The 15,887-nt window shown below is 52.8% G+C and overlaps 1 protein-coding gene across 1 annotated transcript in view; it reads left to right on the forward strand.

Annotated features, from left to right (window-relative positions):
* Window positions 1-15,887, forward strand: part of COL23A1 (collagen type XXIII alpha 1 chain) — a 356,454-nt gene that overhangs the window by 305,804 nt on the left and 34,763 nt on the right. Inside the window, exons 4-5 of the mRNA XM_049649024.1 lie at window positions 2,870-2,877; window positions 4,465-4,491. Of these exons, the coding sequence (XP_049504981.1) occupies window positions 2,870-2,877; window positions 4,465-4,491 (35 nt within the window). The remainder of the gene's footprint in view (window positions 1-2,869; window positions 2,878-4,464; window positions 4,492-15,887) is intronic.

Genomic DNA, 15,887 nt, shown 5'->3' on the forward strand with positions numbered 1-15,887 from the left:
TTGCTTAAATGTCTCCTCAGAAAGATGTCTACCCCAACCACCCTATTGAACACACCAGTCTGCACCCCGGCACTAACAGCTCCCCATTGCCCTGCCCCACTGCCTCTCTCTTTCCTTAGCACTTACCATTTTGTAGGTGATGAGCTTGTGTGTTATGCTTATGGTATCTCAGCTACCTCTCTGGCTAGAAGGTAAATTCCTTAGGGCAGGGATCTTTGTCATTGTCACTGCTGTGTCCCACTGCCCAGAATAGCAGTGGTCAGTGAATGTCTGTGGAATGAATGTGGATGTCCCAGTAGATCAGGGAGAGAGAGTGTGTCGAGGGGGACTCCTCGTTGTCTGGGTCTCTAACTAGACAATAGGAAATGTCATCCACGGAGACTAGGAACCAGAAGAGGGGCGCTTTTGTGGGCAGAATATCATGAATATGTCTGTGCACCTTGGCCTGAGGAATCATGAGGACTGTTCAAGGGGAAATGACAAGCAGACAGCTCACAAAGGGAGTCTGGGCTTCTCAGACACAGTTGGGGCTAGAGTTGCCCACGTGGGACACTTCTGTCACTTCTGTCTAGTGTAGTCATGAGTGGGATGAGATTCCCAGGGAAGACAGGAGAGAAGGGACAGATGAGCTGAGAAGACTGAAGAGAAGAAAGCCTTGCCATGAGCTCAGCAGAGCCTCTGTGTGAGACTGGGAGAGACTGAGCCAGCTGAACAACCAAGGAAGCAGGAGGAACATGACCTTTTAGAAGCCAAAGGGAGAGAGTGCTTCCAGAAGGAGGGCAGGCTCAGCAGTGTGGAAGGAGGAAGAGAAATCCTTGGTAGCAGGTGGTTAGGGACTCAGTGAGAGCCATTTTGGTGGTGAGAGGGATGGAATCCATATCAGAGGGTCACACGGTGCGTGGAAGGCAGGAAAGGAGAGGCAGTGACAGGAGACCCCCTCTTCCCAGCAGTGAGGGGGAGGAGAGCCAGGCCGGAGCAGAGGAGGGCATGTGAGCACAGGAATTGGAGCCGTTCCAGAACTGCTGGGAAGCAGCTGCTGGAGAAAGTCGGTCTGATGATGCAACAGGGAGAGAAAGGCAGTGGTGGGTGCTGGGGCCCGGGAAGGTAGGGCCAGTCAGCTCCTCTGACATAACCTCAGGGGCACGGACAGGAGGCTGGGCACAGGTACAAGTACATCCGTCCAGAGCATTTTCTTTCCCGGGGAAAACATGGCACGAGGTCCCTGGCAGAAGGTGAGAAGTCAGGTGTACAGATGTCCAGGTGGCCAACGCCCCGCCCCACCCTAGTCTGGACTTAGGGGCCACACAACCCCCCGTATACCATTCTTGGGTATTAGCACCATCACACATCAGTTTTTCAAGCCAAAAGCCTCTGTCTTGTCTCTCCTTTTTCTATGCCCTATGCACCCCCCCCACACACACCCTGCCATTAAACCGATGAGCAAGTCCTGTCGGTCCCCACTGACAAGTGTCTTCTGACTCACTTCTTTCCATCTCCACAGTCAGCACACGAGTCCAGGCCACCATCACTACGTGGGGGCAACTTCCACTCTTGCCCCCTCCCACCACTGCTCCCTACAGGACCCATGAGTGCTCCTTGTCTCCCACTACCAATCAGATCCCTGCCGAGCAAGTCCCTGAGCTCTGCCCCGCCCCCTCCTTCCCTTCTTTGTCACACAGCTCCTCCCCCTTCCTGTCTGAGATAATCTCTCACCTTCAGGACGCAGCCTAGCCTCCAGCCCTGAATCAGCCTGGCCTGGCTGGGGTACCTCATACGTGCTGGGAGCTTCCTGTGCTTCTCCCCGCATGATTGTTTTCTTAAGCATCTATCCTTCCAAGGAAAATTCTGTGAGTCCGAGATCCTGCCTCTTACTGTTACCAGTGTGTCCCATTACTCTCTCCCAAAGGGACCCGGCTCATGGGTGGTGATCCATAAACACGCATGGGCCCACTGAGGGCCGAGTGTCACCTCCCTGTGCCGGCCTCGCTATCCAGACTGAGGTCCAGGGTCTGCAGGAAGCAGAGTAGTTGCTGGCACAGCCACAGCATGGCTTTAGTGGGAAGTATGTAGGGTTCAGGAGTTGGGAGAGCTCCTTCTGGGATGAGTTCCACTCCTAACCAACTGTGTGGCCTTGAACAAGTCACTTCTTTCTCCCTGAGCCTCTATGCTATCTGTCAAGTGGGGATGTTTACTGCACCTCTCGCAAAGGTCAAATGCAGTGTGGTCTGCACACCATGAGGTGAAGACACCTGTGGGTTTCAGGAACATTCTCCAGGAGCCCTCACCTGCTGTAAGACTGGTCTCAGCGTGCTGCACTCAGCCTTTCTGGAGTCTTCTGGACTCAGCCCCTTCGGCTTCCCCAAGCACACCCAGACCCGGCGCCCCTAACCCCAGGGCTGAACCACGGGTACCCCCTGCATGTCCGCTCAGCCACACACATACGTGTAACCCTTCGGAGCGCTGTGTTCCCTCTGCCCCAAATGTTTTCTCCCCCCACACGTCTCTCCCCTTCAATAGAAATGAACTGACCCCAGGTGAGCACCAAAATTGGTTCTTCAAGCAGGAACAGGTCTGACTCCTACCTGGCTTGCCAAAACCCGACCCAGGTGGGCCCCCAGCAGCGGATCAACAGCAACCTTGTGAAATGTTTGCATGAACCAATGCATGCAGGATGTCATTGCCACCCACACGCCCAGCCCTGCCCCTGCGAGGGCAAAGGCGCCCCCTCTGCCCTGCCCCTTAGCTTTGGGACCTGTGAAGGCTTGCAAGGAGGGGTGGCCAGCAGCTGGCTGAGGGAGGAGCCGGCCTGGCCAAGGGGACCCTCTCTCCCTTTGACGCTGACTGGGGCTTCTCTGCTTGTGTTTTGCAGGTCCTCCTGTAAGTGTCCTGGATTATGCTCTCTGCTCCTGAAAGATAAGACATTTCATTCTCTTCTGTAGCTATTTCATGAAAATAAGTTTTTTAGTTAGATGTGTTGTGTCCTTTAAAAAAAAAGAAAACTTAGTCCCAGACAGGGGCCATATTTTTTTTATAATTTGTAGACAAATACAAGCACAGAATTCTGTGGGTTTGACTTGCCTTGTGAAGCATTCTGTGACCGTTTTGCCCTCCAAGAGAGCTGACATGATCCTGACTGCTCCTCTCGGAGTCTCTGGCTCCACTTGGTGCACAGAAATGCAAGCACCATGCCCCTACTTTCTAAATGCTCCGCGGCATTTAATCCATTTAAATGTTTTTGTCTCACATGCTTTGGCACAAAGGGCTCCAGAGTCAGGCAGAGATGCCAGGAAGAATGGGGTCCATTTTCCTGACTTGCCACAATGTGTTTGACCCTCTGGATCCGGCAGCTGAACCCTGCCCAGCACCGCTGGCCGAGGAGGGTGTTGGGTCCGAGGAGGATGCGCGGGAGGGGGGCCGGCCGCCAGGGGGCAGCAACGAGAGCAGGGGTGGGTGGTGGTCAGCGCCCCGGAAATCCCTGTCCTCCTCCAAGACACGTGACTAGTGTGCCTTTGATTCATCTTGGTGGTTTTTCAGAGCCCAGTGAATCCTGACGAATCAATTCAAGGAGCACACTGAGCCAAAATGAACCTTCTAAAGGAATTCCTTTCGGATGATCAGTTTTATTTTTGACTTCCACTTACCATGATTCACGTCCCAATCGGCACCCTTCGGAATCTGGGCTTCTCCATGCATGTAGCAGCACCACGCTGAGCCAGAAAGCGAGCCAGCAAGAAATGTGTAGATTTATTGGCCACGAGCAGTTTCTCCCTGTTGAGTCATTCCTGGCTGTCACATGAGGCTAGCCTGTGCGAACTTGCTAAAGTGCGTAATGCAGAGGGCAGTGGACTGATTCTTTTTTCTTTTCTTTTTTTTTTTTTTTTGACTTGGCTGTTAAACTATTAAATGTATTCAACAAATGCAGAAATCTCAAGCTGCAGCCTGAGATGGATGCTGATGTGTGGGACACAGGCCAGACAGTCAGTGCTCTGAGCCGGTAGGGGCATCCAGTAGCAATAAATGCCACTCCCCACCCCCCCATATCTGTGGCTTCTAAGGCTGTCTTCCTCCAGTCTACTCCCTCCCAGTGGCGACAGGCAGGAAGAGCCATTTCTGCCCTTTAGTCCCGATTTAGGGAGCATTTTCCATGGTGGTTGTGACACCACCCTTCAGAATCCCACATCCCCGTGTGGTCCTCACCATGTGCCCCTCCTGAATCGTGTGGGTGTGTGCCCTGGTGGCCCTTCCAGCCTGGCTCCAAGAGGCAGGAAATGGGTGCTCCGTCTCCCAGACCCGCTGGAGCCCCGAGCGCGTCCCCCCCCCCCCCCAGGAGTCATTACCAACCATCAGCCTTTGCTGCAAACCCCGCACAACGTGGGGGGATCGGGGGCCCTGATTGAGTTATAAGTGTTGCCATATGGTTTTCTGCTGAAAGTCTGATTATTAATGACGTATTAATTACCACAGGGGCAATCAGGACGAGATGGCTACCCGGTAATTTGCCATTTATTTTTTGCTCTTTGTGCCCTTTTCTCTCAAGCTGATCTTCTTCCTCTGAGCCTTTATTTAACTCTGTCTGCGCTCCTGCCCCCTCCCCCTCTTCTGCTTTCAGTGGCTGAGGTCTCTCTTTGGAGGGGATTAGCGTTAGCTCTGAGAAGGAAGGTGAGGGATGTGCAGACCCGCAGGGCTGGCCTGGTGGGAACTGTCCGCTGCTCCAGCCATCCTGCAGGCAAAGCAGAGAGGCTCAAGAAGGAGCCTCCTTGGCATCCTGGATCGCCCCCCAATGCTCTTGCTTCCCAGACCATCAGCCCTGCACCGAGGGTCCAGCCCTTGGCTGTGGAGTGCCCCTCCCCCCCCCCTCCGCCCCGTCTCCCTCCCCCTGGCTGGCTTGGCTGCCAGCCTCTTCCCAGTTGGCAGAGGGCTGTCCTTCCCAGCCCACCGAGTCTCGTCAGCACTCAGGAACGGGAGACTGCTTGATTCCAGTTTGGTCTTTGTGGTGTCATCGCCTTCTCAGATCTTTTGAATTAAACCTAGAAGTTGGCTTATACTTGCAGTCAACGTGCCCTGCCCAGGCTGGGTGAGTGCTGCATGAAAAGCAAAATTTGATGTAGCTGTGTGGTCGTCCAGTCCTGCTCAGAGAGGTTAAGGACCACAGCCATGGCATCCAGAAGTCCTGATGTATCAGAGCAGGGGGGTGACCTGGTGGAAGGAGAGCATGGCGGGACCATACGGTTGGGCGACAGAGTTGTTCTGTGCCTTCAGGTCAGGAAGGTGCACGGAGGAGAATGTTGGTTGATTCAGAGGCCTCAGTAATGACCAGATCTGGCCAGAGTCTGGATGGGCTGGTGATGGAAGGGGGGGGGGGCTCCCCAGGGGGGGCTCCCCAGGGGGAGCTCCCCAGGGGGAGCTCCCCCAGTCCTGCAGGAACCACCTTCCCAGGAGGCTGTGGAGAGTAGTCCTGGCAGACCTGGGCTTATAGTGCCTCCTAGCTGGGCATCTCAAGGAGAGCGGGTAGTGGCTGGGTCAATGGGTTTTGTCCCTCTTCCCCCCTTATTGGCCCTCTGAGCACAGGGTGACTCCCTGACTCCCTTCTCCCTGGCATAAGAGAAGATTTTGGTTGATGCATTTTTCCAGGTAAAGGACAGGAGTTCCAGACCAGCCACCAGGTCCAGGTGGAGCCGGGGTTTGAATTCCATCTTTACCACTTGCTGATCTAAGTCTCCCTTTCCCTCCCTGTGAAGAGGGTGGTGAGGTTCAGGTGAAGTGAGGTCATGCCTGGAGCCTCCAGACACCAAAGGTGGACAGGTGACTGGGGCTGTTACAGGGCTGCCAGGGAATTAAGCCTGAGGGTTAGCATGTGAGGAGGGACTTGGTACCCAGCCTGGGCCAGAGATGGGACTCTGTGAATTGGGGGAGGGGAAGCCAGGGGATGAGTGTGCTTGTAGTGTGTTAAGTTCTGAGCTTCCTGGGAAGAAAGTAGATTAGGGCCCAGCTATCCTTCCCCACTGCCTGGTCGGTCCAGGTGAAGGGTAAGGGGACCCTGTCAAAATCTCTGGTAACATACCCATGAGTGCACAGGGCCGGGGCGCCCCTTTTCCTGAGGTCACCTGATGGTGGTTTGAATGCACACCGCCCTTTCCATACAGATATGAACAACTTCCCTGGCTGGGCTGGCCCTGCCTGCTGCTGCATCCAGGGTAATCATGCTTTCAGCACCCAGAGCCAGCTCATTCCAGCTGTGTTCCTCCACACACCCTTGTTCTTTTTTTTTTATTTTTTCAAGAGAAAGAGAGAATGCAGGGGAGGGGCAGAGAGAGAGGGAGTGAGAGAATCCCAAGCAGGCTCCACGATGTCAACACAGAGCCCAATGCAGGGCTCGAATTCATGAACCATGAGATCATGATCTGAGCTAAAATCAAGAGTCAGATGCTTAACCAACTGAGCCACCCAGGTGCCCCCAAGCAGCCTTGTTCTGGTGGTACCGTTTGGGCAGTCCCTTCCATGAGGCCCACAAGATAGAGGTGACACCCTGCCTCTCTTCTTCTGTAGGAGAGAAAGCACGCCCGTGCAGGCAGGAGGTGGGTGGGAGGGCCTCCTGTAGGCTCGAGGGGCCCCTGTGTTTTGGCCTGAAATTCAGATCTCTTGGCCTGTGGAGGGCCTAGCTCCCAGCCTGGGGTGTGCTTATGGAGGGTTCCACATGGTCATCCCAGAGGTTAGAGTGACTGCCACAGCTGGAGGGACCCGGGCCACCTAAGAGGCAATTTGTGTACTGAGTATCCACAAGCTTGAAGTCATTCAGACCCAACTCAGGATGCTGGCTCAGCCCTGTGGCCTCGGGCAGGTACTTGGCCTCTGAGCATCTGTGGAGATGATACGTACAGAGTTGGAATATTAAAATAGGGTAACGAATGCAGCGTCCATGCAACGTGGCATACGACAGACCCTCCATAATGTCACCATCTTTCCTCACCAAGGAGAGCCTCAAGAGAAGGAAAGCCCAGCTTAGGAAATCATTCTAATCCACCAACATACACTGGCAGTGTATGGAAAATGGCTTTGAAAACAGTCAGTTTTAAGAAAAGGTGTTTTTCTGCAGTTCAGTAAACTTCGGGACCAGCCTCAGGGGGGATCTTTTTTTGTGTTAAAAACATGTCACTTCCTAAAGGGAAGTAAGAGCAAGAAAAATATCAGGCAGGAGGGTCATGGTGGAGAGCATGCTGGCTGTGTGTTCTGGATTACTCGAGGCTGGCCCCTCCCCCTGAGTGAGACCAGCTGAAACCAGGACCATATGTGGACCTAAGAGCTGAGGTCAGGAGACTGGGGCATAGGAACCAAGGCACAGGACTGTGGGGCAGGTTGTGGACTGATAAGGGCCCAGGGTCACTTTGTGCACAGCCCCCTTACACAGAGGCCAGCCTGTCCCTGCTGCTGGGAGAGTTCGTTAATAGCTCCCTGCTGACAACAGAAGTATGTTTATTATAAAACTGTCCCAAAATAGAGAAAAGCACAAAAAAGGAAAAAACGATCATCCGTAATCCTACCACCCACAGATTAGTCTTCTCAATATTTTGGTGGTTGTCCTTTCAGTATTTGTTATGTGTGAGTTTGTATTTACGTTTATTAGTCTAAAAATGGGATTACTGAACATACTTCTTTGGAGGGAGCCTCGTTTTGGTTTTTTTTTTCCTACTTAATATAGCATCCTTAAGATGGTATATCCACATCCTTAAGAATTCTAGGGGCGCCTGGGTGGCTCAGTTGGTTAAGCATCCGACTTCGGATCAGGTCATGATCTGGCAGTTCATGAGTTCAAGCCCCATGTCGGGCTCTGTGCTGACAGCTTAGAGTCTGGAGCCTGCTTCAGATTCTGTGTCTCCCCTCTCTCTCTGTCGCCCCCACTCTGCTCACACTCTGTCTCTGTCTCTCTCTCTTGAAAATAAACATTTTTAAAATTAAGAAAAAAGAATTCTAGAACGTAAGAGCTACATAGTATTTTATCATCTGTATAATTTTTTTAAGCCGTCTCCAAGTTATAGTGTTTATTTGACAATCTTTTACACCTATGGTCAACATCTTGGGAAGAAACTTAGGTGTATTTCCATGGTTATCTCCTTAGGAGAAATGTCTAGAAGTTGAATTGCTGGACCAAAGGGTTTGCACATGTTGAAGGCTTTTGATGTGTATTGCCAGATTGGCCCCCCTGGAGGCTCTTCTAATTTACATTCCCACCAACAGCTTACAAATGTTGCATATTTCCCCAAACCCTGGCCAACTGTGGGTATTATCATACTTTTAAATCTATGCAAATATGATAAGTTGAAAAAAATGTGCATATATGTATCCTGTTTTAATTTAGGGTATATTTTAATGAGCAGTACATGTAGTCTTTGAGATTAAACTAGGTTTAATAAAGTTTGCATAGACCTAACTGCCACCTGGTGGTAGAGCTTAGAATTGCAGGTATAGTTTAAGGAGGAAATCAACATTTTTGAGAGCTTCCAGATCCCAGTTGGTCCAGGGACATCATGGAATCAGCAGCCTAGAAGGAATTCTGAGCTTTGAACATTGTGAGTCAAAGGTGGGCCCCACAGAGGAGCCCTAGGCACTTCACTCTCCTTGCATTTTGGGATAGTAACAAGCATTTATGTTAATAAAGTGACTTTTGACATCTCATACATAGGAGGCTTGACTCTGTTCAGTGAATCTGGAAGGTGTCATACCCTGTGCTGGGTACTGGGGTGGCACAGAGATGAATCAGATCAGTCATAGTCTTTGGAGAGATGTGGGGGGAAGGGGACCTACACAACCAGTTTGCCATGGGACAGAGAGAAAAGAACAGTTAGGGGTCACTGTGACTTCCTGGGTATTTCTTATCACAAGCCTTTTTTTCTCTCCAAACCGTGGCTTCTGTCCAAGATGCAAAAGCCTTGTCATGCAAGGCTCAATCTTGCTCACACCTTGACTTTTGCACAGAAAACATCAGACTCTCACCATCTGCTAATTACAGCATCAAAACTCTTCCTCTTTGGTGTTTTGGGTTTTTTGACTCTTAACATTGAGGTTTTGTGACTTTCTGGATTGCTTTACACCTTCCGAGTGCAACTTAAACATTTCTCAAAAATGTGTTTTGGGTATATGTTACAGAGCTTAAGTTCCATGTATTTGAATGCATGAGGACAGCGCCAGGTTGTGAGGCTAGAGTTGCATGGAGATGATGAATTCCAGCGAGGCTAGGGTGGGGGAGCGTGCCCACTAAACCGTCGGTCAATGACTCTGTGCCAGATGCTTTCCTGGGTCCTTGGACCAGCACTGAACAAGAGAGACAAGGGGAGAGAAACAATAAACCAGGAAACCAATACACCAACAGACAGGAAATGTGCTAGGAAGAGAATAAGGCAGGGACGTATTGAGAGTGCCCACCAGGTACCTACCTGGGTGTGTATAGCTGAGATGAAATCATCAGAAGTCCCTTGGGGAAGATGACATTTGAGCTGAGACTTAAATGGTGAAAAAGATGCAGAGATCTTGTGGGGCAAGTGTTCCTGGAGGAAAAAAGCAAGTGCATGCAGTCATGAGGTTGGGACGACCTTGGCAAGGTCACAAGCAGGCAAATGAGAGGGAAACAGTGGACCGTGACGCCAGAGAGATCTCCAGAGCTGTGCGGAGTAGCATCTTGTAGGATAACAGACTGACTGAGGCCGGAGGCCACGGAAACTTGGCTTAGTGTTTATAGAAACCACAAGCTGCCTTGCCAAGGGCTCAGAGAGTTCCCCCCTCCTGAGGGGAGAAAAGACGGTCAACTCCCACCCCGCCCCCACCCAAGCCCCTCCAACAGGCCAGGGAAGCAAGTGTACTTTCTGACCATTTGCTCTCACCCTGGGAGGTCGATGGTCTCCTCCCTACTTGACAGATGAGGAAGCTGAGCTCAGAGGCTAACAGCACTTGGCTGAGACCCAAGGCCCACCCGCAAGACAAAGCCTGGCTTAGCACACAGGCTGGGGACTCCTCTGTCACTCTACCCATCCTATCAGGAAGCAGGTCACAGCAGCAGTTGGGGGTTCAGGACTGTCTGCACATGGGCAGGAGGGTCCTTCTTCTCTTACCACTCAGGGAAACAGGTACTTGGAGTCAATGTTCTGTTTCTCGTCCTCACCCCTTGCTTTTATCCGGCCCTGGAGCTCATGCTCCATTCCACCCCCATTATCAGATTGTTAAGACCCTTTCCTGCTCTCCCTAAAAAACAAAATGGAAAACCACGTCTAACTTAAAGACAGGAATCCATTTCTTCAGCGCACATTCCTTCCTATTCCTCACTCATAGGTCCGTCTCATAGCTACTGTTAGAAATTAGGAAGAAAAGCATCCCCTCCTGATGAAATGTGCAATTCTGTTTCCCCGGCCAGGAGGCAGCTGAATAGAGCAGGGGCCCAGCCAGGGAACTATGGTGATGGAGACCCCACCCCTGCTCCGGCAATCTCTCAGGCCTTCTGAGCCCCAGTGTCCACATTGGCGAAGTGTGAGGCTTGGCCTGGTGAAAACGTGGACACTATTAACATGGGGGGCAAGGGGCATGCAATGTGGTCCTGGTCCCCTGGCCAGTGACTCTGGGGGCCTGAAGCTGAGTGCAGGGCCCCCATCCACCCAGCAGCAGAGTTCGGAGGCCACAGAAGCCCCTAGTGATGTGGACAGGTGTCTATACTAGAGAGACCTCCCTGACTACAGGACAGAAACTGGAGGAAGGGGGCCCAGATAGGAGGCGGTGGCAATAATTCGCAGACGATGCATGAATCAAGACTGCCCCAGCAAGGATGGAGGGAAAGAGAACAGGTGTCAGAAATGAGAGGTGGCAGGCATTGCAGGCCAGGTGACAGGTGAAGGACCAGGACCATAGCGCCTTCACTTTGCAGAGCCCCATCCCCTCCCCCTCCCCCAGGACCACCCAGGACCCATCAGACAAAGTGCTCTGGAGACTGGGGCTGGGGGCGGTGGGCAGGATTTGCCCTGTGTCTCCAGAATCAGCAATGGATGCATCGACAGCCTAGGTCCCAGGGAAAGCATAGCTCTGAGCTGAAATGTAGCATATGAGACAGGGTCTCAGCCTGGGACCAATTTTGAAATGAAAACCTCTGTTGGACCGTGTGGAATTAATCAAGTGAACAAAAAAAAAAGAGGGGGTGGGCCACAGAGCACCACACATTCATATGCTTTCTTGCACTCTCCAAGTTCAAAAACAGCTTTGATTGTAAAAATGTAATTAGTTAAATGATTCATCTGTAATATTCCAAATTCATCTGTTTTTAGATTTCGACAACCTACATCTCATTTTCATCTGCCCCCTGCAGTGATGCTCCCCAGCTCCCCACACTCCGGGTTGAGCAGGGATGGGATGAAAGGAGGCTTCTTGAGCCCCCAATAATGGCCCCCAGATTGGAACCTCAGGGAGACACAGCTGGGCCCGAGGGAAAGGGACACCTCCCTGGGATTTCCTCCGCAGGGTCCTGCACCAGCCCAGGGTAGGTGCTCCTTGACTCAGGCCGTGGCCTCAGGCTCACACTGTGTCCCCAGAGTCCTTTCAATCATCTCATGTGGGGTTCCCAGATGCCTTGCTTACCCTCTGAAGCTTTTTGCGTCTTCCTGGCAGTAGCCGAGAGCCCCCAGCGCTAGATAATCAACCTTCTCCCCAAGTTCAGCTCTGGGAAAGCACTTAGCAGATAGTCCTGTGGGGTGGGGGGTGGCAGGGGGCCCTTTGCGGGGTGTACCTGTGGTGACACCTTTGCAGAGGGCCACTCTCCAGGCTGATTGCTGGCTGAACCTCTTCCCAGTATCCCCAAAGCAGCAAAGCACTTCTCTGCCTTGTACAGAAGAGCTTGTTGGCAGACCTGCACCAGGTCACCGAGGCAAACTCAGGCCTTCCAAGGAAATATATTGAGAGAAGGCAGTTATTTGGGTACAAAGGTGGTCCAGCCATCTCCTCCTGAAATCTGAAATCAGGGACTGGACCGTGTCTTGCTCATGCGATGGAAAGAGAATGGGCTTTGGTACTCCATAGACCATGTGGTCTCAGTCACATCCCTAACCTGTCTTTGGCTATCAGGGCAGCCGGGTAGATGACCTCACCAGAGCCATAGTGCTGGGCACACAAGCTAGGTCCAGTGAGTGACAGTTCCTGCCACCGTGATGGTCACTGACCTCAGCAGGAGGAGCCCCCGAGGCTGAAGGAACTCCTCTCGGGCCAGTGTCCCCAGTGCACAACACCCTGGCTGTGGCCAGAGGACAGGAGTCCTCAGGTACCCAGGGCAGCCTTCAGCAGGTCAAGAGCGCCCTCTGGTGTGATCCCAGGTTCTGGCACCGGAGCCAGTGGGAAACTGATCATTCCTAGAGGCACCCACTTGACATTTGGTTCTTTCAACAACTATATATTGTGTTCTCACTACGTACGAAAGACTGTGTTTGACACTTGGGATGGAATGGCAACACAAACATCCAGGGGGTCCCTCCTGGATGGGGTTGTGGTTGACTGGGAGAGAGACTCAAAGCGCATGGGGATTCCAACCTCACTGTGCGCTGTGGTCAGGGCTGGGAAGGTACGGGTTACTGTGACCACCTACAATCCGAGGCTGGCCTGGTGGGGGTCAGGGGTGCTGCCCTGAGGAAGGGAGGTGTGAGCCAAGGTCAGAAGACAAGGAGGTTCTCTCACAAAGGGAGTGGCAGAGGAGTGGCCAGAGAGAGGACACAGAGAACAGAGAACAAGCCAGGCTGGCAGGGGAAAGGGGGGTGGGGTGGGAGGAAAGCTCAAGAGGCCAGTGACCCTGAAGCACCCAGCACCTTTGAGCTGGTTGGCTGCCTCCCCAGGGGCTGCAAGGTGGAGGGAATTGGCAATGGCATCCAACCTGGGAAGGATGGGACGTACACAAAAACTTGGCAAACCCATCAGGCTGCCCGGGAAGCAGTGAGTTCCCCGTCACTGGAGGTGTGCAATGGTGGCACACCCACTTCTCAGAAAGGGTGTCTAAGGAGAGGTTGGTCTTCCCACAAGGGGGCTGTTCCACCAATAGGGCCTCTTTGGGGACAGGATGGGGACAGCTTGGGGAGGCTGGCTTTGGGGGTACTTGCCAGGCACTGCTAACGCCAGAGGGGGATGGTGAGGTGGGAAGCACGCAGGATTCAGGCTCGTGACCATGCCCGGCCTCCCCTAAGCTTCAGTTTCCTCGCCTGTGAAATGGGAATAATAAGGCAAGGGGTTTTTAGCTTTTAGCTCCACCCCATTTCCTTAGTTCTTGCCCCCAGAACTGACCCAGGACACTCCAGTCGTTCATTAAACCACTTTCCTCTGGCACCCTCTGTACACCAAGCTCTGGGCAGGGCACTGTCACATTTGGGTGGCCATTCCATCTACACCACACCCCTCCTTTCCAGAGGAGAAAACAGGCTGGGCTTCGAGGAGTTAGGCAGCTGGCTCCAAGGTCTTCAGGGAGGGGACGTAGCAAGGACATCCCGCTCCTTTGCCATGCAGGAAGGCTGGGCATGAGGAGCGGAGCCAGGGAGGCTGGTGGAGGCTGGTGTGGGAGAGAGGCCAAGTCCTAGGCAGGGGCAGGTGGGGGACTAGAGAGAGGTCTGCAGTTTGGAGAACTGGTTCAGAGCTAGAAATGCAGGCTCACGCATTCACTGATGCCTTCCTTATGGGGGCTGGGGGGGGGGGGGTGGAGGGGCACACACCCACTTAAAGGGCCCCCCTACCCCGTTCGGCCCATGCACGCTGATCGTTATCACAGCTTCCAATATTTCAAGAGAAGTTAGAGCTCCAAATTTTGCACAAAACCTCTGGATTCTTAAGGGTCCCCAGCAGTTCATTCCCAGTGGGTGATAATTGTGTTCTCTGGAAACTGTGGAGGGCCCATCCCACAGACCATGGGGTGACAACCAGAGAGGCTGGAAAGTCAAACCTGAGCGACGCTGGGAGGAAGCAGGCAGATGGCCCAGCAGACTTAGGCTGAGGAGCAGGAGGGCAGAGCAGGGTGTGGCCTGGGCCTGGCCAGGACACCAGGGATCCCTCAGTGTCTGCTGTGAGCTGTCTCTGGCATTCTGTCTCCTGGTTTCTCTGTTGTACCTTCTGCCTCCCTTAGACCATCTATCTCCGTCATGCAGTTCAAGCCACACTCCGACCATCATCATCTAGTCGACCGCTCGGTCCCACTAGATCCCCGCCCCCAGCACTGTCTGCCACCAAAATGGGTGCCCCTACCTGTCTACTACTTCCAGTGCCTTCCATAAGAGTAGTACTGAGAGTGCCTGAGCCGGAGACAGGAGGCCAGAGGCCTCTCAGATGGACACAGCCCAACTCACTGGCCATCTTCCATTGTCCCACATGCACTGGGAGTCAGGGCTCTTGACTCCCTTCACCCCACCCAGGAACGATTTTTCCTGCTACCTGACAGGGTAATCATGAAACTGGCAAATGTGTAATTTAAGCAGGTATTTGGGGATCGGTTCAAAGGCATAGCACCACCTCTCCCAGCCATGATGTATATAATATGGACATATGTATAATTGCTTCCAGTGTGCACAGGATATACTGAGCATGCCCTCTCCCCAAAATAGAAGCCAGCTGGCTTCCCGGCCTCACGGAATCGTAGAGCTGAAAGGGACCCAGATTTTCTTTTTTTTTTTTTTTAAGTTTATTTCTTTATTTTGAGAAAGAGAGAGGGAGGGTGAGAGAGAATTGCAAGCAGGCTGCGAGTTGTCAGCACAGAGCCCCACATGAGGCTCCAACTCACAAACTGTGAGATCATGACCTGAGCCGAAATCCAGAGTCAGACACTTAACCAAAGGAGCCACCCAGACGCCCCGACCCGGGAGATTTTCTAAGCTGAGGGTTACCAACCTAGATGCCTCTGCAGAACTGACAGGTTATCTGGATGGGGCAGTGGGCCCAGTGGGGAGCACTAGGGCAGGGCAGAGCCTGTGGCCCTCCGCGAGCACTTGACTCAGCCGATTATGCCAGGCATGCAGACCCCAGGGTGTACCACCTTTCACTTTTTCTAGAAAAGTACAAACTCTGGATGTTGATGTGAAATGTCACCATTTTTAAATGTTGCAACTAATTCAGTGAGTTTGGTTTCAGTTTTAGTTTTGGTGTTTTAACTATACACACCAAGCCAAAGCTGGCTGTAGGCCAGTGCTTCACCATACAGACCAAGAGTAGGGGTGGGGGGGTGGCAGCTTGGGCAAGCCCCTCACCTCAGCAGGTTCCCAGAACCCTACCCAGCTGGAGTCTTCATGGCTTGCTGGCTTGGGATGCAATTTATTGGTGACTCTACAGAATGCCCCAAATCCCGGAAAGAGGTCCCCGGGGAGGAACCGTGTGCCTGCACCAGGGCACCAGCCAGGCTGGACCCAAGAAGTGAGGGTCCTCTCTTTCCCTAGGGCGGAATTCAAGTCTGGGAAATTGCTAAACCTGGACAGTCTTGCCTTGGTCCATGTGTGCGAGGAGCCTGGTCTGAGAAATCAGAACCACATTTGACCTGCCCCGAGGGGTCTGCCCACCCACTCTAATGAGGGAGCCTTCACACAGGAATGTGCATGTCCCAGGCTGAGGACCCCAGGCCCCAACAGCCTTGTAATTTGATGAATTGTCAACATCTGGGCCATAATTACTGGTCCCTGGACTGATAATCCTGGTAAGCCCCCTCATCCAGGGGCCCCATCCTGGTGCAATTTGGAGGCTCCGTTCCCTGACGGGAGCCATCCGCATGAATTACAACCAGCAAGCGAGACGGACACCCAGCCCCAGCCAGTCTGAGCATTTACTCCTTGTCTGCATCTAAACACGCCGGTGTAGTGATTTGGGGTCAGCTCAGCAGAGAACTCTCGCACGTTGGGGGTCCTGAGGCA

Source organism: Panthera uncia, assembly GCF_023721935.1.
Source record: "Panthera uncia isolate 11264 chromosome A1 unlocalized genomic scaffold, Puncia_PCG_1.0 HiC_scaffold_17, whole genome shotgun sequence".
Classification (NCBI taxonomy): Eukaryota; Metazoa; Chordata; class Mammalia; order Carnivora; family Felidae; genus Panthera; species Panthera uncia.